The sequence below is a fragment of the Ammospiza caudacuta genome, chromosome 12, assembly GCF_027887145.1.
Source record: "Ammospiza caudacuta isolate bAmmCau1 chromosome 12, bAmmCau1.pri, whole genome shotgun sequence".
NCBI lineage: Eukaryota > Metazoa > Chordata > Aves > Passeriformes > Passerellidae > Ammospiza > Ammospiza caudacuta.
In genome coordinates this window covers 17210484-17233792 of record NC_080604.1, presented here as the reverse complement: position 1 = coordinate 17233792, position 23309 = coordinate 17210484, and the positions used below count along the sequence as shown (strand labels likewise).

Below are 23309 nucleotides of genomic sequence, written 5' to 3'. Positions count from 1 at the left end.
TCATCTTATGAAGATGAAAGATGAGATGTCACACAGGAGTCAGGGTTTACTAAAATCCACACACAATTTCCAGTCTCTTCTTCCCAGGCTGGTGGGACAGGATTTCTCCTTGTACTGCAGCCCAACCTTGCAATAAAGAGAGAGATGAAACACAGATACAGCTTGAACTTGTGGAAAACACTGGGTGTCAGCTGGGACAGAGCTTCCTGGAGATCTGAGACATCTCTGGTGTTTTCTGATATGTTTTCTGACCAATGTGTGAGGAGATAAAAATATTCGAGGAGGGATAAGATGGGAGTAGAAGATAATGAGAATCACTAATTAACAGAAATGACTAAAGCTAGACTCTGATTTCCTGTGCTGTAGGTTCTCTTTCAGCTGCTCTCCCCATTCGCTTTTTCACATTGAGATTATTTTTCTGATGCTGATTTACCATCTAATTCTTTAGTGTGTCTTTGCTGAGAGCTGGGACTGAACTGGTGAATCTAAGAGTGCTGTTTGCTGCTGCTGCAAGCAATGGAACAGCTGTAAAACAGGAAAACGAGTAAAACAAAGATGTGATGGCAGAGTTGTATTGTGTGCTGGATTAAAGTCTCTTTGTAACAACTTTCAGGGGAAGGGTTGGATTAAGGCTGCCTGTAGGAGACTGTCTGTGGGCCATAGCTTTCTCTCAAACCTCTGTAGGTTTTTCTCTAGAGTTTTGGGGCTGTACCTTTGTGCATTAGCATCTTACTGTCAGTCTCACATGTGGATTTATCTGTAGAATGCGTAAACGTTTATGATGCCCAAGAATTTAGGCCATTTGAAGCCCATCTGAGATTTTTGAGAATGTTTGGTATAAATGTATTTGGAGGGTGGGAGTTCAAGGTTCTTATATAAATTTAGGTACAGATTTATTGCAACCAAAGCATCTTGGGCTGGAAATTAGTTCAAAGCAGCATCTCATGTTTCTGAGATTTCATGGTCACTTTTTTTTTGTCTTCACCCTAAAATGCATGTCCACAGCTGTTTTGATTTTTCAAGATAGTCTTGAAAGAGCAGTCACCTTTACAGATTCAAAGCTTGTGCTTTATTTCATCTCTTGTAACTGCTTTAGTTTTCCTGCTGTCCCCATGACATGTGGTGGGTATCCTGCAAGTGCTTCAAAGCAAGTTTTTCATGTTCCTTGCTCTTCAGAGCTTCTGGTACAGACTTTAGATACTTATTAATTTCATCAAGCAGTTCATTCACAACCAGGAGTGTGTCTTTTGTGCAGAGACTTGATTGAAAGTCCTCAGTTGGCACTCAGTAAGATGGTCCCTCTTAGAATTATGTAGTATAGCAGGGAGTGTGCTCACTAAGCTGGAGTTTGTAGGCTTTGTTTTTCTGTGCCAGAAGTTGTTGAGCAGACCTTTGTCTCATCACCCTTAGGACTGCTTTGACCCTTTTCAGAGGAATTATTCTTTTATTTCCTTTCTCTGTCCTTACTGTGGTCTGGTTCATAATTTAGGAAAGAAATATTTCGTAATATCTTAATTGTCCAATTTTTGTAAGAGAAGATGTGTACCTGTGCTTATGTATGTCTGCACTTCATGCATGTGTAGTAAGATTTTTAGCATCTCATCAGTGGAATATCTCTGTGGGACATTTTGAGTTATATTTTGAGTTTTAAAGCTGTTGGATCCCAAAAGCACCTATGAGATGCTGAGAGGGTGTTTGGGAGCAGAGGTCACTACAGTTGCCATCAAGCAACAGCCACAAAAATCTTTCCCAGAAGGAATTTTTTTATATTTTCCTTCTTATTGATTTGATTTAGATCAGCTTAGTAATACTTATATGTGAAACTGGTTTATTTTTCTAAGTTATGAATAAAAGCTGTTTTGAAGACTTGGTCTAAATTATAAAACCAGTGACCAAAATTTTATCAGCAGTATTACTGACCTGTAGAATTTTTTAGATAAATTAAAAGGGTCCCTCCTGGCCCCTAGTGTTAATCCCTTTGTGGGAATGATCCTGAAGTGATAATTGTTAGAACCTAGAAGAGAATTTATAATAGGGAAACAAATTAAATGTCAACAATTATGAAAGGGACTTTAAATTTTGACCCTACCTTTGAAGTATTGCATAACTGCAATAACATATCATCCATGAATAGCATGGAGGAATATAAATCATGTGAGGTGTCTGTATGATGTGTAGAATTAGAGATAGCCATAGAGCAAACTGACAATGCCATTTTGTTCCTCTAAAATATGTTAATCAGGTTATGCATAAAAGGATTTAAAATGTCATCCTGAGCTATTTGTAACTGTTTAAGTTCAGTGGGAGTCACTTTTACAGAAAACATGCAGTTATATACTGTAAAAGATGGGTTTGTGTTTTCTTTATGTATCACTCTTTTGTGCTGTGTTTCAAAGAGAATAGAACAGATGGGAGTTGGCTTTTGAGACAACTCAGCCTGTAAACCTTGAGTGTTGTGAGAGGGTGTGTTACTGAAAGACTTTAGCACAGAGAGGTTTTCTTTTCAGTATAAAGTTGCATTAGGTTGATAAATTTTTTATCATGCTGTTAGAGATGAAAGTATAGTAAATAATCCTCTTTGTCCAGCATTTCTAAATACGTAGCCCTGGCTTGCATGCTGTGTTCCTTACTTCAGGAGAAACCAAGAACTGGTTGTGGCTGGCTGCCAGGGGGACAGCACTTTGTCTCTCCATGTGGGAAAAGCATCTTTGGCTGGCACAAAATGCAATTATACCATTGCCAGGAGCCAGCTCCACCTTTGCCGTTATAACATTGCCAGGAGTCAGCTCCAGCTCCTTAATCATTGCTTTTGTGTGAATCAATTCATCCTGTGTGGAGAATGTGTCCTTTCTCAAAACCATTCAGTAAAGATCCTCTGACTTCTGTAGTGTCTCAAGGTTTCCTGCCAGGACAAGCAAGTGTGATGTCTGTGTGTGTGTAAGTTCTTTGTACCCATGGGGTGTAGATGTGTTTATATTCCCACAGGGGCGTCTAAACTGGCATGTTGGGAACGAGGAGGGAATTATTCTAATTATTCTCATTATTCTAATTATTATAACCAGCTGTTGTTGGCCTGGCATGGCTGATGTGGCTGTGCTGGTGTCCTGCTGCTTAGAAGCTCAGTGAACAAATCAGAGGTAGCAGACCACTGAAAATACATGCATTAGTGTAAAGTTTCTTACAGAATAATGCTAATACCATGTCACTTGCTTTTCTTCTCAGATGTGTTTCAACAAATGCACAGAATCAGTGGAAATCATTTTATAGGGAAGGATTAGGTGAAATGTTGTATAATAAGGATATTTAACATGAAACTGAATTTGTTTTAATGTAAGAGTCTGTTACTACTTTTATAGCAGAGGAAAACATTGAAACATAAATAGACTTTGGAGTTCAAGACAAATTTGCCTTGATATTAAATGCAAGACATTTTGTCTGGCCGAGTGAGCCTTGTGTAGCTTTTGAAAAATATCTATAGGTTTCAGAGCACTTGGGATGCACAAATGTTGAGAAAAGGCACTTAGGTAAATCAATAAGTATTTTACCTTTTCTCTGGGTGTTGTTTAACTGCTGGTTTGAGATAACCATAAGGTGGAGGAGCTCAGTGGGCTGTCTCATGAACTCTTCTTAATGAGCATTATGTTATTTTCCCCTCTTGTTGTTTCTAGGCTGTTCAATTAACCCCCAGACGATGGCTCAACCTGCAGGAGTACCAAAGCAAAAAAATAATGGCAGACCATGGGGTTACAGTTCAGAGATTCTTGGTAGCTGATTCTGCAAATGATGCCCTGGAGGCTGCTCAGAGACTGAGTAAGTTGACTGATAATGGGAGAACTCTGCTTCACTGGGTAGCAATCTGGAAAATAAATTGTTTTCTAATAAGTTTAAGCAGTCTTTAAATTCATGCTTACTGGAAAGCTTTGATATTTCATCCAGACCATAAGTATATGCTCAATTTTATATATGAACAAGTTTTTAGTGGCAGTACTTAGAACTTTATTTCTCAAATTTTTTGCATGCAGCATGTAAAGTGAATTCTTTAATTAACATTGTTATAATTCAGAATGTCATGAAGAGTTGTGGGAGGAAATACTTGATATAACTTAAGGATCTGAAATAAATGAACTTGTGTAACAAGCTGTTTTCAAACAAAAATTTGCTTTATTAAAAAGCAAAGGAAGGAAAAGGTTGTGGCCTCTCCATTTTACAAGATACTTAGATATTTGTAAATGTGTGTGTCCAAATGAAGAAATAGAAAAGGTGAGTAGAGTTACCATCACAAAAGGACGTGACAGTGGCTTGAAGACAAGACCCTGCTTCTGGAGCTTTGTTTTGTTTCTCTGACAACACCTTCATTATGGTGTGATGAACAAAAGATCATAATGCGGGTCAGAAATGAATTTCTGTAATAGCTTTTCTCTCTCAAAATAAAGTGTTAAAGTACTTTGTCAATCTGTTCTAAGTGAAATAATTTTTCTATTTTTAAAAGTTGCACAGTTTTCCTCTTTTCATTCAGCTTTTGTTAATATATCAAATATCAAAATGCCAGAGGCCAGACATTATTGCAGTCTAATTGTGTAGTAACAGGAAGGTTTTTTGGTTTATGCTTTACATAATGCACAGGCCACTTAGTTAAATGCATTTCAATTTTGCACACTGGAAGGTAAATTAACACAACTTACTCATATCCAAGATCTCATCAGAGCTCAAGTAGCTGAGTAGCATTAGCATAATGGCTTGTTCAATCTCTAGAACTTCATTAAGGTGATACATTTTTCAGTGATCAAAACCTTCTTATGACAATCAGTATATTTGAAAATATATCCGGAACAAAAAATGAAATGCAAGTGTTATGGGCATTTAGCAGTACAAAATGGCGAAGTGGGACATAAAGCAAAGCACATGAAATTGGAGTGTTTCCTCATGTCTGGATATCTGAGAAAATCAAGGAATGCTAACTGAAGCTGTGGCAGGTTTATCACCAGTCCTGCAGCACTTAAACTCTCCTCTTCGTGATTGAACTCATAAATGGATTGGCCTGTCCAATAACTATTGCTGTTCTTGATCTCTGTGACTATTTGGAGATATAAATTACTCCATTAAAGGCAGTGAACCTCCTCTGTTTTATGATGCTGGGTTTATTTTAAATAACCTCTGTAGCTTGCTTGCTTTGCAAATCACAGAAATATCTGTCTGTTAAAAACAAATAAACAGTGTTTAAATAACAAAAATAAAATCCAGAACTAAAAAACGTTTGCTCATGCAACTTTATCAGGTAAATTTTATTTTAATTGTGTGGGCTTGCTAGCACTTCAGAAAGTGATGCCTTTCTTCATTTGATGTAGTTGCATTCAGCCATGGTGCACTACTGAGCATGAAAGAATTGTGGTTTATGGTGTGGAATCTATTTCATGTTGGAATGACTGACACTCCATTGATCCACTTAATAATTAACAACATCCTCCTTATCATTCTGGTGCTGTGCTGTCCTTGTACTTCTAACATGCACTTTGAAAACTAAGAATCAAGAACATCAGTTTTGCTGCTGTGGTCATTGTTGTTCCAAGATTTTGCCAGGTTTATGTTCTTTGTGATCCCTCAGATTAATATTGGCTCTGTCACTCAGGGTTTTCTGCACAATTTGCAACTGAATATGCAACCACACAAAGTAAAAAGATATGGGAAAACAGGAAAATTCAGCCTACAGGAGGCATGAAATATTATGAAATAAAATAACCAGTGAAGGTAGTTTGGTAGTTTAGGGATGTTGTTGATAGATACTGGCATTCTACAGTAAAATATGGGGAGAGGCCAACTTCCCCTGCCAAGTCCTGCTCAAAAATCTCGTGTTTCAGGTGCTGTGTGCCACGTTGCAGCTATCCTTCACTTTGGCTTCTTCAAACAAGAAAAGGTGCTTGTCAGCATATTTTAAAGATAGCACAAAGTTCTCAAAACTTGAAAGTCAAAGGTTCAGTATTTTTCTTGTGAAAGGAAATTCTTTCTATAGCCCTCAGGAATGCAAAAAATACAGAAAACAAGAATTTTCCTTTTAAATCTTACAGCATTACATCACTCATATGGGTCTGTGTGTGTGATAAAGGGGTACAGGTAAGGGGATAGGAATTTCTGGCATGGAAATCTGCATCAAGTCTGGAATTCACAATTTAATTTCACAATTTCACCAACTGTTTTGTGCTTGACAGAGCTGTCTTTACTGCTGCAGGGCCTGTGCTCACCAGCTTTGCTATTGTTGGATTTCCTGTTGATGCAATGGAAAGAGATGAGATGATTTTTTGCTGCTGTCTTCACTTGTCAGGAATGTGTTAATGCATGCCTTCTTGAAAGGGTTTGCCTTTATCCAGTATCAGCAGTTTTGTTACACTCTGCTCATTTCCTCTGTTTCTCTCTATTTTTATTAATATATACGCTGAATGTTAATTTTTTCCACAGATACTTTCAAAACTTACCAACTGCACAAAAGACAGTTTGCAAGGAATTTTTAATGGAACTAAAGGATTTTTTTTCCCTTTCCAAGATAAGAATGGCAGATGTAAGAAAAATTAACATGACATCACTAATATTGACTTCAAAAGAAGTTGTACACAATACAGAATTAAGCCCCAAGGAATTTATTGCCTTCTATATGCTAAGCAACTTCCCAGTTGCTTAGAACTATAGAACTTCCCAGTGTAACTTTTGTAGAGAAGGCAATATCTACAGAGTGCCAAGAAATTCAGTCACAATAGCTTTCTGGTTTGAGTTAAAATTCCTTGTTTTTCAGGAGTGGAAGGAAAGATGTTGTCCTGTTGGCTGCACAGTATGGTGTTGCTTGATCTGCTCTCTGAAGAAACTTAATTTGTAAACAAGTACTTACAATTCCAGTGCAACTATTTAATAGAAAAAAAAAAATACTTGGGAGCCAAGTTTTTGTCTGAAGTATAAGCTCATGTGGCTGTTTTTATGTTAACCCACAAGTCTTCTGATCTAATTTTGACTTAATTTAGGGCTTGTTTACCAGAGAAGGCATTTCCTTACTTGCTCTTTCTTTTCCTTGTACTGTAGCACCAATACCTAAGGAAATAATCCTTATATAGGCTGTGTGTGCATTGCCACTGCCTGTGCTGTGCATCATTTGTGAAAGGAAAATCTGTGCCCTGTGCATCATTTCAGGGCATCGTTTGCTCTGGGCTCCTCCAGCACAAACCCTTGAGTCTCGTGTTCTGCTCTTTGTGCTCTGCCTGATGGAGAAGTTATTAAGGGAGCCATCATTTGCAGCCAGGAGGTGGGCAGAGCTGAGAGGGGCTGTAATTCTGCTGGAGGGGGCTGCTGTGCGCTGTCATTTGGCTCTTTGAGTCAGTGGAGAGCACAGAGGTGGCTGGCACTGCTGACAGTCCTAAATCGATGCCAGGAACTTGGCACGTGTTTCTTTTTCTGAATTTTAACAAAAGCAATAGAATGCTGCCTGTTGCCACTTAGAGTGTTTCATTACATTTAGGAATCAATCAGGTGCAGTGTTCACACTCTATCACAGAGAAATGCAGTTCAATTGAGAGCAAGGTTTTTATTCACTCTTCTTAAAAAATAATAAAACAAAATATAGCCTCTGCATGTCCTGTTTCTATTGCTTATGCATGAGGGAACTCATAAAATTCAGCTTTGGACTGAAGGTGTGCTTTTTCTATCAGGCTGGAGAGGTAAACATGTATTTTATAAAGAACAGAAAAGGTTTATTGAAGCATCTTTTCATGAGGTCATTTACCTGTCACCTATTAGTCACCATTTTTTAGAATATTGAAAGAGTTCTTGGTCATGTGAGCACCAGTCTCCTTCCTATGTCAGCTGCTGAAGTTTTTTCTCTCAGTGGTTTTTTAATTTAAAGGGAAGGCTGCATTTTTTAGATGCTGTTTTAGATCTCTTATCTGAAAATTCACCTCTCCAGTACTAGTTGTGAAAACCACTTGAAAGCAATTTACGTTTAGAAGGGATCAAAAATTGACCTTTAGGCTGGTGTTGTCCTTTTTGTGTAGATCATGAACAATTTGTTGGTGATAATGCTGTCTGCATTTAATTTAAGCTTTTATGCTGGGAAAATTAAAAACATCCTTGAACCTGATGTTTCTGAGGATATTTGAAATGTGATTTCAAGTCCTTTTTTGTTATACCAGGAAGAGCTTTTCTATGAGTATCCTGGACAGAGTGGCCCCTATATAAAATTTTATTTGAGAAACTTGGCTACTTAGCTGATCTTTTTTTACTGTCATCATGGAGTTGCTTATGTGATTTAATTTCCTCTCTGTTTCTGTCCATCAGGATAGGTAGCAGAATTGCTTCTTTCAGCATTTCTATGATTTTCGTATTTATTTCCATTCTATGCTTCACTGTGAAGTAACAATTTTTCACCTGGGCATAATGAGTTATTTCTCAAAAACCCTCATGTTATAACTAGTTATTTTTTGAAGCCACTCAGGTAATCCTTTTCTGCATATGTTGAAAAAGTCATGTGTTGCTGCAATAGCATTCCAGGGAACTGTACACAGAACTTTGCTTGCTGGTGAGGAACAGCTCTCCCACAAGTCCTCTTATTTTCTCTGACAGCTTTTATTAAAGTTCCTTAGACTTAAATTATAGCTTTCTGAAACTGTTCTTTTCAGGCAAAATAACGCTGTAAGTTATTGACTAATATGATCCTATTCTCACATGGGTAAGTATTTAGAAAACAATCTTTTAAATTTAATAGAAAACTGGTGGTGGATGAGCTGCCTTGGACCATGTTCAGTGTTACTGAACGTGAATATTTCTTTGTTCCACTTAATGGATTTTGCCTTGTCAGAGGAATGAAATCTAAAATTGCAGTGAATCTGCACTTTCCAAGCCACTTCTCAATGATAGAAAATACCTGTTAATGCTCCATTATTTGCAGCATTCATCGGCATCCCTTGAATGCATTAATTCAAAAATCCACAAAATTTGTCAGTGTCTGTGGTTTTACTCTCTTTCTGTCCCTTGTTCAGTTCCCTGTTGTTTCTCAGAGCCTTCTCCTCCCTGTGATCATTTGCTCTTTTCTTCTCAGCCCTTCTCCCACCTTATGAGTTCTGATTGGGAAAATCCTCTTCCTTTTTTTTTCCTTTTTTTGTGCTAAACAGTCACTTGTTACCCTATTTAGCATCGTTAGAGCACATATTTAGCAGTTGTGTGCTACTAAAAGCCATTTGTGTGTGTACTGGTTTTTTGCTTGTTGAAGTGCATTGCTCAGACCCACATTTGCTTGGCAATCACAGAAGGTAATTTTTCTGTGTATGATCAGAAGACAAATATTGATTGCTAAGCATGGTTTATATGATATTTAAATAATATCAAATAATATTGCAAATGAGTTTGTTTCCTACATTTGTCTATGTTGCAATGGTTTGATTTTTGGAAAAAATCGCAAGTGTCAGAGTTGTGCAAACAGCTTTAATATTCTCATTTGTGTCTGAAAATGATGAAAATAATTAAGTAGAGGAAAAATTATGAAGGCAACATGTTGTTTGCTGCAGTTAAAGTAATCCTTTGTAGGAGCCTTGGTAATCAATATGTCAGTGACCCAATTTATTTACCTCATCTACTGGATGAAAAAGATCAGTCCTGGAAAATCAGAGGAGCCAGGAAAGGTGGTACAGGGTTTTGTTCACCAAATGTGCTGTGCTAGGGAGTTTGTTAGAAGGTCCTGGGGAATTTGCTGTGGACAGCTGCAGAACAAAGCAGGAATAAAGCACATCTGCATTGTAGTTATTTTTATGGACATTCTTCATTTCCTCACACGTTGCTTTTTGGGGCTTTAGCTTAATCTGTCTTGGAAGCTGAACTGCACAAGGCACAGTCAAGGTGGAATGAAGATTTCCTTTGAGGGTTTCACACTCAGTGAATGTTGCTGCTGCAGGACCTTTCCCCTGGACAGGAGCCCTAAAGTTCTGCTGTTTTCTCCTCTGTATTTGTATGGGTTGGTTGGGTTTGAATCTTGTAATCCTGCCTGTGCTTCCCTCCTCCCTTTGTGTCTCATGCTGAGACACTGCTTCACAGTGGTGGCAGAGAATTGGAAAACTTTTATGTGCAGCAGTGTTTAAGCAGTGCAGCATCCTTGGCACACCCTGGGAGGGCTCTCTGCCTTTGCCTTCCTGCTTCTCTCATTCCACCAATCTTTTCCACATAAAACCTTGGCATCTCTGTGTTTTCTGTGGAATCCAGGCAGCTGTGGAACCACACATGCATTTGTTGGTAATGGCCACATGTGTTGCATCCTGTGTGCCAGAAAAAACAGGTAAAGAAACTTCCAGCTTCTCTAACTTGAGTTTTATTCTTTTCCAAAGAAAGTTAATAACAGATTTTATCAAAGCTCACCACTGGGTATTGTTTTGTTTCAAGCTGAACCTTTTTGTTTCAAGTTAACTTACAAATTGTGGCTTTTTTAATATTTTAGAAATGAGCATACTTTGCAAGACCCTCTGCCTCCAGAGGAATTACAGAAATACTTATTTTGAAATGTTATTTTGTTATGAAAAACAAATTGTTTTGTTTTTCTTATCTATTCCCTTCGTTAGAGAATTACATGCTGAGTGTGAGTCAGTAAATGCAAGCTTGAGACTGCTTACATTAGGTGGATATTTTATAACCATTCTTTGTCACCAAATGTCTTCATATTCAATAGATTTATAGTAATATGAGTAATGGCTTGGGGGCTAACAAATCAAAATCTCATTTCAGATGTTTGACACTAATGTTGAGCTGACTTATTGTTCTCTGTGTTGGATTTCTGATCAAATTACCAAAATAGCTGCTTGAAAGTAAAACATAAAGTCAAAAATATTCTAGAAATGGGGTACTGAATTCAAAACTTGCTGTGTGCCACAGAGTGTGGGCTTTGGGAAATTTCAGTTGTGTTAAGTACACTACTGGATTTTTTGTTCATAAAAGAAGGAGGGAACAGAAGTTATAGTTCTTGATTCAGGAATTTTACCATGTGGTGAAAAATGCGAAGTTTTACAAGGAGGGTACAAGATGACTGCTGGTATTTATTCCACTCTTGTCACACCATATTTTATGGTTCTTCAAGGTAGTTTTGCAGCTGCAGAACAATAACCAGATGCGTAATTGAGAAGCAGCTGCATGAAATTTTCATTTTTTTATGCATAAAATCAGAACCATTAGACACACTTTATGTATAAGGTACGAAATACTAAACAAAAATGTTTTCTCTGTAGTACTAGCAGCTGTGTAAAGGAGAGAAATCACTTCTTCTAGACTCTCTAGGTGCCCATCAACTTCTAAATGTTCAGGGCCTGATTACTGAAAACAAGTTTCATTCTTCTCTTGTTTTCTTTTTTTCCTTGTTTGTTACTCTGTGGTGTGCTGCTGCATCTTCTATGTGATCAGTCCCAGTGGATAATCCCATGTATAGGGCTCTCAAATACAAAATTGATGCTCATGCCTGTTTTTCATTTAAACTTCTCAGTAGAAGGACAAGTAGCACAATCATGTTGAATAAAATCTAAGAAGGAATGATGGCAGCCCTAAAACAGGATAGTTTATGATTGATTTGTTATGATTTTCCTCATCTCCTGTAGTGTGCCCCAGGTGACACAGGGTACAGCAGGAAGATACTGTTGTTGGTTATCTACTTTTTATATGTAATTTATTTAGGAAAGTTGCTTTTTAATTTTTTTTTATTTTGTCAATTGTTTCTGTTAAATTTATCACACATTTTGTCTTTATGCAGCAGGTGGTGGTTTAGGATGAGCTGGATTGACAAGTAAGGATATTAACTTGTACATTTGCTATAAAAGCACATGGCTTGGAACCAAGCCAGGAATCTCTCACAACTGATGTTTCAACTCTTGTGAAGCTCAGAGAACACCCAGCATCCAGCCCCCATACCATGATTCCCATCCCCTGTTTCCTCCTCAGCCTCTTCCAGTCAATGAGGTAATATTAACTGGTATTTTGCAAAGGTTAGGATGCCTTGCAAGAGCTTGTTTTATCTTTAAAGATGGGAGTAATTTACAAGTTGAATATATCAGCAGTTGAGAAGTATGATCATAAGAGGGTGTGATTAATTTTTTTTTTTTGGTAGATAATCTCTACCTAAAATGGTAGAGCAGTTTTTGAAGCTAAGGATGTTCTGACATTTTGTTAATCTGCTACTTCGTATTTGAGAAAGTGCTGTGAATTTAAAATATGTTTATCTACATTTCTTCAAATATTTGCGGTTCAAGAAAAGTAAAATATTTCAACACATTTATGAATACAAAATGTGTCTTTGTAACCCTGCTGGATTCAGCTGGGAGATATTATCTGACTCTCTGCATCACAGTATATTTTAAATGATGCTCTAACCCTTGAGAATGTCACCACAAAAAAATATTTAGTCAGAATCATGTTCAGGGTAGTTCCGGAAGTTAGCTAAGCTCTTATTTTAAGTGATTTTTGTTTTATTAAGAAAAATCTGAAGTTGACAATTTTACCTCTGTGTGGCACACTCTCCCTGGTCCTACAGTTAAAGTCAGCTTTTGTTCTGTGCATCATTATGAAGAGGAACATTTTTCTTGCACCTCCCCTGGGCTTAGTTGGACTGCTCACCCTGAGTAAGATAAATATGGCTAAACTTCAGGCTATAAATCTTAAATTTATCTATTGTTCTAAATACTTAAGAACAGCCCTGGGGGTTTTGGAGAAAGAGAAGAGAAAGGCAACCAAGAAGAGTTTGCTGTATAAACAGTTAACAATACAAAGTCACTGGGAAGGTTCACCTCTGCTGCACTGCACTTCCCTCTCCTCCTGCCAAGTCTTTGACCCCTCTATTCCTCCAGTTATTCACCTGCACAGTTTAGCAGTAGCTTTTCTGATCTTGGTGTGTTGAGCTTTGTCCCCACTGCAGATCATTCATGAAAGTGCTGATGCCATGTCTGCATGCCCAGCACCCCCTCTTGTTCTTGTTCCCACAGATAAATCCTGTACCTTACTTTTGGGTTTAGCTCATTAGATGGGCAGTGTGCTAGATTTTCTTTACTTTTCCACATCTTCCCTTCAGTATAATACAGGTTTTGCTTGGGTATTTTGGAAGAAGAGTGGAACAAGAGAGACTTGAGACTGATTGCTGCAAATTTGACTATCTTAGGAAAAGCTATTCTTATGCAATCTTCCCCCCCCCAATTAAATACAGGCTTATGTCTCATGCCATGAAATAATTTGCCATTTAAATATGATGATTAATTTATACTATAAATAACTTGCTTATTTTATCTTCTGAGTCACATTCCATATGAAGTGCACATACAGACAGTATTTATTTAGTTGGGGTTTTTTTATCCATGAGAAGCTAAGTTAGGTGCTTAAAGATGTTTCTATGGAAAAGTTATTTGATAATTTTAAAATGAAAAAATTTCATGTATTTTCATATTGTTGGTTTACAAGATGAGACTCCTGAGTTGTTGGGCTTATGAAGCTTTGTGACCATTTTCACAATTTTGATTTATGGGTTCTGATTTATGGCTGAGTTTTACGTTGAGTTTCTGATGTTCAGAGTCCTGTAAATAGTGAGAGGTCTGGACATCCACAGACTGGAGTAAGCATTCCTTCAGAAATCTCTCTGCTGCTGAGGAAGCAAAATAAACCAGTCAAGTGAAATACTAAAGAGAAACTTTTAAGGGCCAGGGTTGAGGGGTAGTTGAACACGAATTGCATATCACTGATGATGGCTCAATGTCAGAATTTTCAGTTGTGCAGAAAGGATGCAGTTAGTGCAGTTAACAGCAGGTAGGGCATGATAACTATATTTTCTTTTGTCTCTATGAATTGTTTTAGCTATTTAGAACCTTCTTCTTTTGCATACTATTAAGCTATACTTCAAGAGGCTTTCTGAGAGTAAGCTGTGACCACAGTTTATACAAATGTGATTTATACTGCCTTAGATACCAATTCTGGGCTTAATTTTGGAGTGAGAAGGTTGGAAGGTAAGAAATGACAGAAGCATGAACAAAACATCATGCAAAGATGTTGCCTTTAAATAAAGATTGCCCTATTGTATATCTGATGCTTCAGTAAAATCTGGAGCTCTTTTTCAGCAGCACAGAGAGGAGGAGTAATCTCCTGTAGGTTTATTTTCAGCTGTTACCTCATGTGATTTGTAAACCAGGCAGACACGATTCCATGACTCTGCAGAAGCTGAGAAGTGGGCTTTGTGATGTGCCAAAGCAGCTTGCTGACCTTGAGTTAATGAAATATTAACCAGTTGTCAGGATGACACAGAGCATCTGTTTTTGAGGATTCGTAGGAGGGGCCTTTGGGATGGTGCTTAGGTCACACCCCTGTCATTTAAATGGCAGACTGGCTGATCCCACACACTCAGCTGCCCAGGGTTATAGAGCTGCTGTACAGATGTGGTCACATCTGCTGCTGACAGGTTTGACACACATTTGATCCATGGTCCTGCTTGTCTGGGGCTGAGAAGGTGCTGAAGAGCACCGTGCATGGAGAGTGTGACCATCTGAGATGTACTCACTCACCTGCTGTGTCAGCCCCTTTGTAGGTTCAACACGGGTTCAAGGCACTTAAATCAGCTGCACATTCTCTTTCTTTGGAAACAAACCTGGTGTTTAATTCCAATTCTACATTTTTTACCCAGAAAAGTTCCGTTTATATGTGAGTAATTGGGAAAGCTCCCAATTCCACTCTTTGATATGATTGCTCACTCATTGTGGTGTTTAGACTGTGCAATTTCATTAAAATATATAGAGTTCAATTTCCAAGCATAATATCTGCCTTCAAAATCCCCACAGAGCTCAACTTGCAGGAAGCCTAAATGAAACAGCTTTGCTGGTTTCCACATCACGTTGAGATACACCCTTTCCTGCAAATGCTGATTGCCAAACCAAAAGCTCTCTTGCTTTTATATTCATTTTTCTAGGCTAATTTAATGTTATGAAACATGTAAAACATGAAGTTTAATGTATATAGCTATATCTTTGCTGCTGAGGTGGTGATTGGAGCTTGAGAGACAAATGCCAAGCTGTCAGAACTGGAGGGGTAGCATGTTTGTATTCCCTCAAAGGACTGGGAAAGGGCTGGGTTGTGACAAAGGCATGGAGGCTTCTAATTAATCAGGACAGTGCTATCAGTAATTGAATGTATGCACTGCTCTATGTCTTTAACTAACTGCAGAGTGCCCTGTTGAATACTAGAATTTGGTTGTCTTATGTACCCTCCCTGTTCTTTCCAAGCTCTAAAAGCTGATCATACATCTGAAGGAGAATCAGAGATTTCATTCCTTGGGTTTCAGCTTAGCAGTGGTTGGCCTCAGTGCAGCCCATTGGGTGATAATTACACAGAATTTGCTGTGCTGTCCAGAAAACTGCTCTGAACTGCTCTCTGTGACAAGTCAGGTGCTGAATTTATTCAAATGAAACACTTGGACAAAGCTGTGTGAGCCCTCCCAAGTGCACGGGAAAAAAGAGATTAAAAAGACTGGAGGAGTCAAGGGAAGCACTGGGAAACCTGGAATTGGCAGGAGCTTCTTGTGCTTCTCTGTGTGTGGGAAGTTGTGTGTCCTCAGCTTTCCTGGGAGGTTCAAGAGCAGGTCAGCAGTTTGTAAGCTCAGATTTCTTCAAGGACTTTAGAAGAATTTGTGCAAATAACTCAGGAAATTTGTGGTCCAGGAGTACCAATAACACCTGGCGTTAGGGAATGTTGGTTTCTGCCAATATCAACACATTATTCTGTAATACAAGTTGTGACAGCAATCAAAGATATTAATTAGTAAATTCAATAATTTTGGTCTCACAGTGGGTTAAAATGTGTCTCTGCTATCTAATGTCCCTACTACTCACTGTATACAGTAAACTCAGTGGGAAGAAAGAGCTTATTTTAAAAGAGTGAGGAAGAAGGAGCCATCAAAAATATCCTATTCCTCCCAACAAAGAGCTCCTGCGAAGAACAGCCCTAGACCAGAATGAAACTCTCCACAGACCCAGAAGTTCAGTGGAAGGGTGAGCATAACCCCAGGAAAAGAGGTAGCAATTAGGAAATAGTTGTGTAACAATTTAAACTGCTCTATTATAGACTGTTTCCCCAGCATATAAGCATTTATTGCTGTTCTGTAACAAGTAAATCCGGAATTTAAAAAAAAGCAACTACATTGTTGAGATCATGGGTATATTTACAATATATTCCTGGCTTTCTATGTGTCTAAATATGTAAATTGTGCTTTCTCTTTGCCTGTAAACAAGGTTTTGAGTGTAACATTGCTCATGGCTTAGGTTTCTGCAGACACCTAACAAGTGTGACCTGCTTCCCTGAAGCTTCTGTGCCTCTGGAAGGATCCTGGGATGTGTGGGCTTCTCTGCAGGAGGCCAGTATTTGGGTTTTTAAACACCTTCCCCCCTTTTTTGTTATGAACCCAAAGTCAGTATGCTGAGACCGTTCCCCACTTGGAAATATTTTTTTACAAGAACAAAAAGACAGTTTCTTTTGTATATAAAGAAAGAAATAGGCTTATGTGCAGGCAAGAATGATCTTAAATAAAACATTGTCCTTTTTCTACCTTCGTTCAGCTGGGAAAATCAATTTTTAGTTCCTCAACTGCAAAGAAAGATCAAAAGGAAAAACTGACAATCCAAACAAAGGGCAAGGTGATGTGGGCTGCTTGCACTCCTGTTCCCTGGTGTGCTTCATACAGGCATTTTCCCAAGCAGAATATATTTACAAAAAAACCCCACCCTTAATTCTTCTGTATCTCCAAATCAATGATGCTGTGACTAAAAGTGACCTGAATATAAAAGTAAAGAACCCCACTTTATATTACACTTTGTGGAGCTCTTTGGTGCTAATTTAGGCAACAGTTCTCAGATGTGTCAGGTTCTTCATTGCACAATACTTATGTTTTGAAGAATTGTCATTGATTTTACTTTACTGGAACTGGCCAAAGCCAGTACTTTGTTCTATTTTTTTTTTTTAGCATGTTATGTAATGCAAGAGAGAAAATATCTTCATTCTTGCTTAAATGCCAACCAGATTCATATTTGAATCTTCACATGAAAACTAATTTCAGTCAGTGTGGAGGGAAACTTTATGGAGATTGGCTTTCCTGCTTTGTATTGATTCCTGTTTATATCTTTAATAAATAAAACATAATTTATTGTTATAAGCTCATATTTACAAGAGGAGGGGATTAAAGTGTCAGCAGGAAAAACAGAAAGGAGTGTGAAAACTTTAAAACACACAAACTGAAAAATAGCTTGAATAGCTTTTATGAAGTGTATTAATTATCTTTTGCATAAATGTAAGAAGTTGAAAATAGTTATAAAAGTATTTGATTTTAATGTATTTTCACTTCTTTGTGAGAATTATTGTGTAGACATCAATTTTGTAACCATACTGAATTCAGTGGATATTACAAGTACAAAGTAGGCTGCATCCAACTCAAGGCACACCCTTTGCAGGAAAATATTTTTGCCTGCATGTTGTGCATCAGTGTGTTGGGTCTTTACCCATGCAGGCTGAATGCATTTACTTTTGGGACTCTGTGTTTGGCATGTCTTGGCATAGTAGAGATGCAAATAACTGTGTACAGAATGCTCTTTTCAAACGCAGATGGTCCCAAGTTTCAAAAGCAGCAACTGTAGCTGGCAGCCCTGGGACTTTTGGGAGTGTTTGCAGGGAAGGGCACTCTGCACTGTGGCATTTGAAAAGCAGAACCTTTAGACAGATGATTGGCACAAATGACCAGTGATTTATAAAGTTTAGGCCTATAATTTTGTTCCTCAAGGACTGATTAGCTCCAAGACCTCCCTATTCTCATCAGGTGTGTCCAAGGAAAGTTTTGAAAGCAAATCCAGTGATTTAAGGCCTTAAATTTGTGTGCCTGTGTAATAGCTTTGTAAGGCTCATGTCAATATTACATAATCAATAAAAATAGGTCAGTATGTTTGACCTTTGTAGATTTTGAAGCACTTCAAACTGCTTGCAGCTTGTTTATTGTGCAGTTAAATCTTGATTTGTGATAACAAACTGCTCTGAATTAGGTGAGTGGTAAGAAGCCATGTAGGAAAATTATGATGATAATATATATTATAATGAAATGTGCCTGATTTTGTAACTGTGCTCATTTGCAAGATTTTTCTTTCTTTGTCTATTCATTAATTAATTGTGTAACAGGAGAGTTCCTGGGAGGTGTCAACAGAAAACTGGCAGCTCCACCTGCTCAGTCTGCAGTGCCATGGAAGTGTCATCGTGGTGCTTTATCACTTCACTGCTTAGACAGGAGAGCAGAGCTTGGTTTCAGCTCTCTGCTGAAAGTAATGCACTCTTCATTTTCATTTTTATTTGTTGTCCTGCTTCTTCTTTCACTGGTTTGGGGCAGCTGAGAGCTTTATGGAAAGCTTATTGCATGGAGCACATGTGGCTGATCAGGGTGGCCAAGGTCAGAGCCTTGGATGTCTTGTTCTCTCTATCAACACCTCCCCTGCACTGCTGGCTGGGGCTTCCCTCCAGGGCTGTCCTGGACAGAGCTGTGGAACAGCCCAGTCCTGGGGGAAATTACTTGATTTCACACCAACATCCTGGTGCTCCTCTCTGCTGCCAGGCCCCTTGTCCCCCTGCAGCTTTGTTTTTGGGTTACAAGCACAGTGACAGTGCTTTGCCCTCAGGGTGGGGGGGCCTTCATGCCTTCTTTTGTCATCTAGCTTGGCCATGGGGTTCCACACAGACTGCCCTGGAGGGTGGAGAATTTCCTTTTACTCAGGCCATTGTTCTGTAACATACTAGGGTTTTGTTTCAATCTCTTATGCCTCCTAATGTTTCCTATGCTGAAAACTCAGGAAATTGTTGATATTTCAACCTTTCCACAGGCTGCAGGTGAGTAGGACCTACTCTCAATCTAGTTGCTGATGTTTCAAAATTCCCTTTACAAATGCAGACTTGGTTCTGCAGAAACCAGCCAAGGTGATGTCAGAAAATCACTTTGGTGTTAGTGAATTGAAAGAAAAGACGTAATTTTGATGTTCAATTTCAGATCAGTGGTAATAAAGCAAAAGAAAATTATTATGTGCATTATCAGATTTCATTTCTCATATATCCAGAATACTTGGCTTTAAAACTGTAGTCCAGAGGCTTTGCATCCAATTTACTTTGAAGAAAAATCTATTAATATCACAAAAGCTACTTTTGTGATTAATTTGAAAAAGTCTTTCCTTGTGAAACAAAGGAATTTGTACAGATAAAGAAAAAATAGATTGTGTTAAAGAAGTGCACAAGAAAAAAATAGGAATGGTTTAGATTCATGTAGGTTTGTTTTCTAGAAGAAAAATCTTAATTGTGATCTTTGAGGCATGCACTGTGATTGATTGTAACCTCCAGTGCTGGCATGGACCAGAAGTGTGTGAATGGGAAAAAGGCTGAGGAAGTGCTTGGAGCATCCTAGACATGTGCAGACATTCCAAAGCATAATTTCCTTTATATCATTCCAAACATATGTATTTTTATGGGCTTTTTTTTAGTGCCTAAAAATTAGAAAATAACTTTTAATTGTTGTTTATGAAGCACCATATGGCTGTCTGAAATTTTGGCTTCTTGTGGAATGAGGAAAATGAAATTAATAGGAAATCACACTCAAAAATCTATTATTAACTTAATGGAGCTAACAGCTTGTCCAGTGTCCTCATACAGATCATGTTGTTGCTGCATGTAATAAAAAGCAAATCCTTATAAAACCACTGAGAAAATGAAGTGGCAGAGAGAGGCCAAGACAAAAAGCTGCATGTGTTGGTACTGGGCATGGTCATGAATGGCTCAGCAACAAGCTACTGACGAAAATCAAGGATACAACATCTATTTTCACAGTTGCTTTACCATGTGTTTGAAATAATTATATTTTCTTCTAGGTGGTTTATGAATTAAAGGCTTATCTCAGAATCAAAATATCTTGTCTCATTTTTGGTTTTCATCTTTCAAGTAGAAACTTGTTTGGTCCACCCAACTTAGTTGTTCAAAGTTCTGTGCTTTTTTTTGTGACTTAACGTTCAATAAGTAATGGGAATACTTTAAACCCATTTTTTTTCTCTTTTAACCTGTCCTAACAGAGAGCTGAAACCATAAAATTTGCATTATCTTTCTTCCACCAAACATTCCAAATTGAAAGCTCTTAATACAATGGTGTGAAAAAAGAATACATCACAACCTCAGCATTTTTGAAAAGTGTATGCAGATGATGTGATACTAAAAAAAAGCACAACAAAAAAGAAATCTAGAAAAAATAGCCAAAATAATTTTTTTTCTTAGAAGACTAATTAATATTGGCAGGGATGCAGTGTTAGGGATGTGTTCTGGATGGGTGTATGTTGAATGTCTTGGCTGTATGTGTGAGAAGGAATTGTAGAGGCTGGGTAATTTTATAAAGCTGTAAAAAGAACTTTGTTCAGGTAATACAGATTTGAAACTATGTTTTAAACAATTTTTTTTCAGCATCGAATCTAAATTAACCAGTGTATCATTGATCACTGAGATGGCCTTTTTATGGAGTAATTAAGTCTGAAATATTGAATTAGATATTAAAGGTTCTTCTAATAGGTCTGCTCTTAACCTTTTTCCAGTATTAGATTTTTTTGGCAATTGCTTCTATTTCACATATGTGATGAGTAAACAAAAACAAGAGGAGGTTGTGGGAGGTGAAAGTCAGGTATTTGGGGTTAGTTTTGGCAGGGGGTGGCAAATCAGTGTCTTGCTTCAGAATCAGGGCAAGGAGTCGAGGGCATATGTAGAATAACAGCTCCAAAGTAATACTTTTCAACTTTCTGTCTTTAGCACTACTGAGGCAGACGTAAATTTTTCAATGTGATAATTTTCCCATCCAGATGTTTCCCAGATAATGACCAGTCTAGCATGATTCTCTTCAGAGGCCCAATGAATTATTTCAGTAATACATTGAAAACTTTGTACTTAATTCCATTGAATAAGTTGGATAATGAATCAGGCTACTGGAGGACATTTCAATCCTACTGGGCTTGGCTCAGATCAAAATACTGCCAGATTTGCTATTCTTTTGTACATTTCTAGTTTTTGATGTGGATTGATTTATTTGTGGTCTAAACAGCAAAATGTGTGGTACCTAATGCAACCCTTCACAACGAAACAAAAGCTAAGGGATACAAGGCTAAGAGCTAGAGCAGAATTGTATAACCAGAACTGTCTCTGGGAGAGAAATGTTACTTTTGCTAAAAATGTAAATTTTCAGTGGAGAGCTGTTCAGTATTTTCATTGCTTTGGGTAAAAATGCAAACTGTAGAAGAGATTTAGGTTTGGAGCTTCATTAAGAAGTTCTTCATGAAATGGGTCAAAGCCCCACTGAGGGAAATATTTATGCAGGCGCCCAAATGCCAAGCTGGCATCAGTGTGTGCTTAGAATTAAGCACCTGTTAGATGAAAGAATCTATAAATTGTTGTAAAGAAGAGAAATGACCACTGTGGTGGTGAGTAAAGAGGTGAGGTGCCTTGAAGTGGTGCTGTGCATGCACATGGGCACCTGTCAGGTCACTTTGTCCCAGCTTTTACAAGGCAGCAAGAGGAGATGAAACCCTTTGAAGGAGTTTAGCCCTGGCCTAGTATTGGCAGCCTTGCAGGAACTGGGTCTAAAGTTGATGCACTGGGTCTAAAGTTGATTTCTCCCTCTGAGCCTGTGGCCTGTTCCTCGCGCTTGCCAAGGGTGTTGGTTTTCCAGCCTTCACTGTGTGATGTCCTCCACATTTCTTTAAGCTTTGGCTTCCATTTTAAAGCTTATTTTGAAGGATCCTGCTGGGCATAGCAGGCCTTTGTGGAAAGACTGTGCTTGGCAAAGGGCTGATTATCAAGTCTCTGCTTGAACAGGGTTCACATGTCACATTATGGATGTGTTAGCACTTCTGAAGTAGTGGTTGTAACATTGCAGTTGTCTTTATTCTCTGCACATTTTCAGATATGAAAGAGAGAAAGTTTAGATTTTGTATCAGGAAAGAATTCCTTACCATCAGGGAGGTGATGCACTGAAGCAAGTTGTGTCCCATCCCTGCAAGTGTCCAAGGCCAGGTTTGACAGGGCTTGGAGCAGCCTGGGATGGTGGAAAGTGTCCCTGCCATGGCAGGGCTTGGAACAAGATGGGCTTTAAGGTCCTTTTCAAGCCAAAACATTTGTGATTCTACAATTCATATTAAAAATTCATATTAACTTGCTTTTTTACCATGTGAACTCCCAGCTGTCTTGCTTACCTTTTTTATTTCGTGCTCCATTTTTGAGACTATCTCCAACTACAACAGCTCCTTTATGATTGAAAGTGAAGTGAGAAAAACTAATATGTGTGCCTTGGTTTATGTATTCTACACTACATACAATTTTTTTCAAAATCATCTCTGCAGTTCAATAATGGATAAAAGAATTAGAATCAGTCAGAGAAGGCTTTGTGTCTTTTTTTGCCTTACATATAATCAGAAAGAATGAAATTTTGAACACGTTCCAGGAAAGCAGGTGTGTGTATTGTTGCAGCATGGGGAGAGAACAGTGTTTGTTCCTAATGGCTGCTTGACTTGAACACTACAGATTGCATAGAGCCTGTTCCCTGAACTGTATTAAAACAAATTGTGTTATGCTATTCAGTCAAGAATTTAAGTCACAGTTGATCTGCCTGAGTCTGCCAACTTTAAAATATATTTTACTGGAGGGGGGGTGGGCAAAAAAAGGTTTGCATGTTATTTTGGCAAGGAAAACTTCAAATCCTTGTAAGCTTTAAAAGGTAATTTTAATTTTTTAAAATTTTTTTTGTAATTTAAGGAAATAGGAAGAATAGAGAGAAATGTCTTGATAAGAATCTGTTCAAACTGACAAATTCTTGAATGAAAGTTTTAGAAATCAAGTCTTGTGATTTATTAATGTATTTAGTACTTACAAGGAAAGCACATGATTTTACATGCCCAGGTTTCTCAGTGCTTAACAGAGTATCCTGAGAAGCTTCCATGGTGGTATTGTCAGATCATAGGGATTGTGACTAATACAGAAGGAAAAGTCTTCTTTGCTTGCTTTTGCAGCCTCTTAAAATGAAATCATCTGAAGAGGAGAATAATAATATTGGCTTGGGCATAACATAAAGGATATTTTGAAGTCTAAAAGTAGCAAGAATGGACCTACTGGGTATAATGAAGAAAGAACCCTGGTTCCCTTTGCATGGATTTTTCTATTTTTGTTCAGTATTTAGTATTTATATGCTGCAGGATGCCAGGATGACTGCAGGTTTCAGAAACTGCCTTTCTCTGTTTTGCCCA

General features: G+C 38.0%; 1 protein-coding gene across 2 annotated transcripts in view; it reads left to right on the top strand.

Moving 5' to 3' along the window:
* SUCLG2 (succinate-CoA ligase GDP-forming subunit beta) overlaps positions 1-23309 on the top strand; it is a 108152-nt gene that overhangs the window by 22470 nt on the left and 62373 nt on the right. For both annotated transcript variants that reach the window (XM_058812709.1, XM_058812708.1), the window contains exon 2: positions 3669-3810. In XM_058812709.1, coding sequence (XP_058668692.1) covers positions 3729-3810 — 82 coding nt within the window. In that variant the 5' untranslated portion in view covers positions 3669-3728. The remainder of the gene's footprint in view (positions 1-3668; positions 3811-23309) is intronic.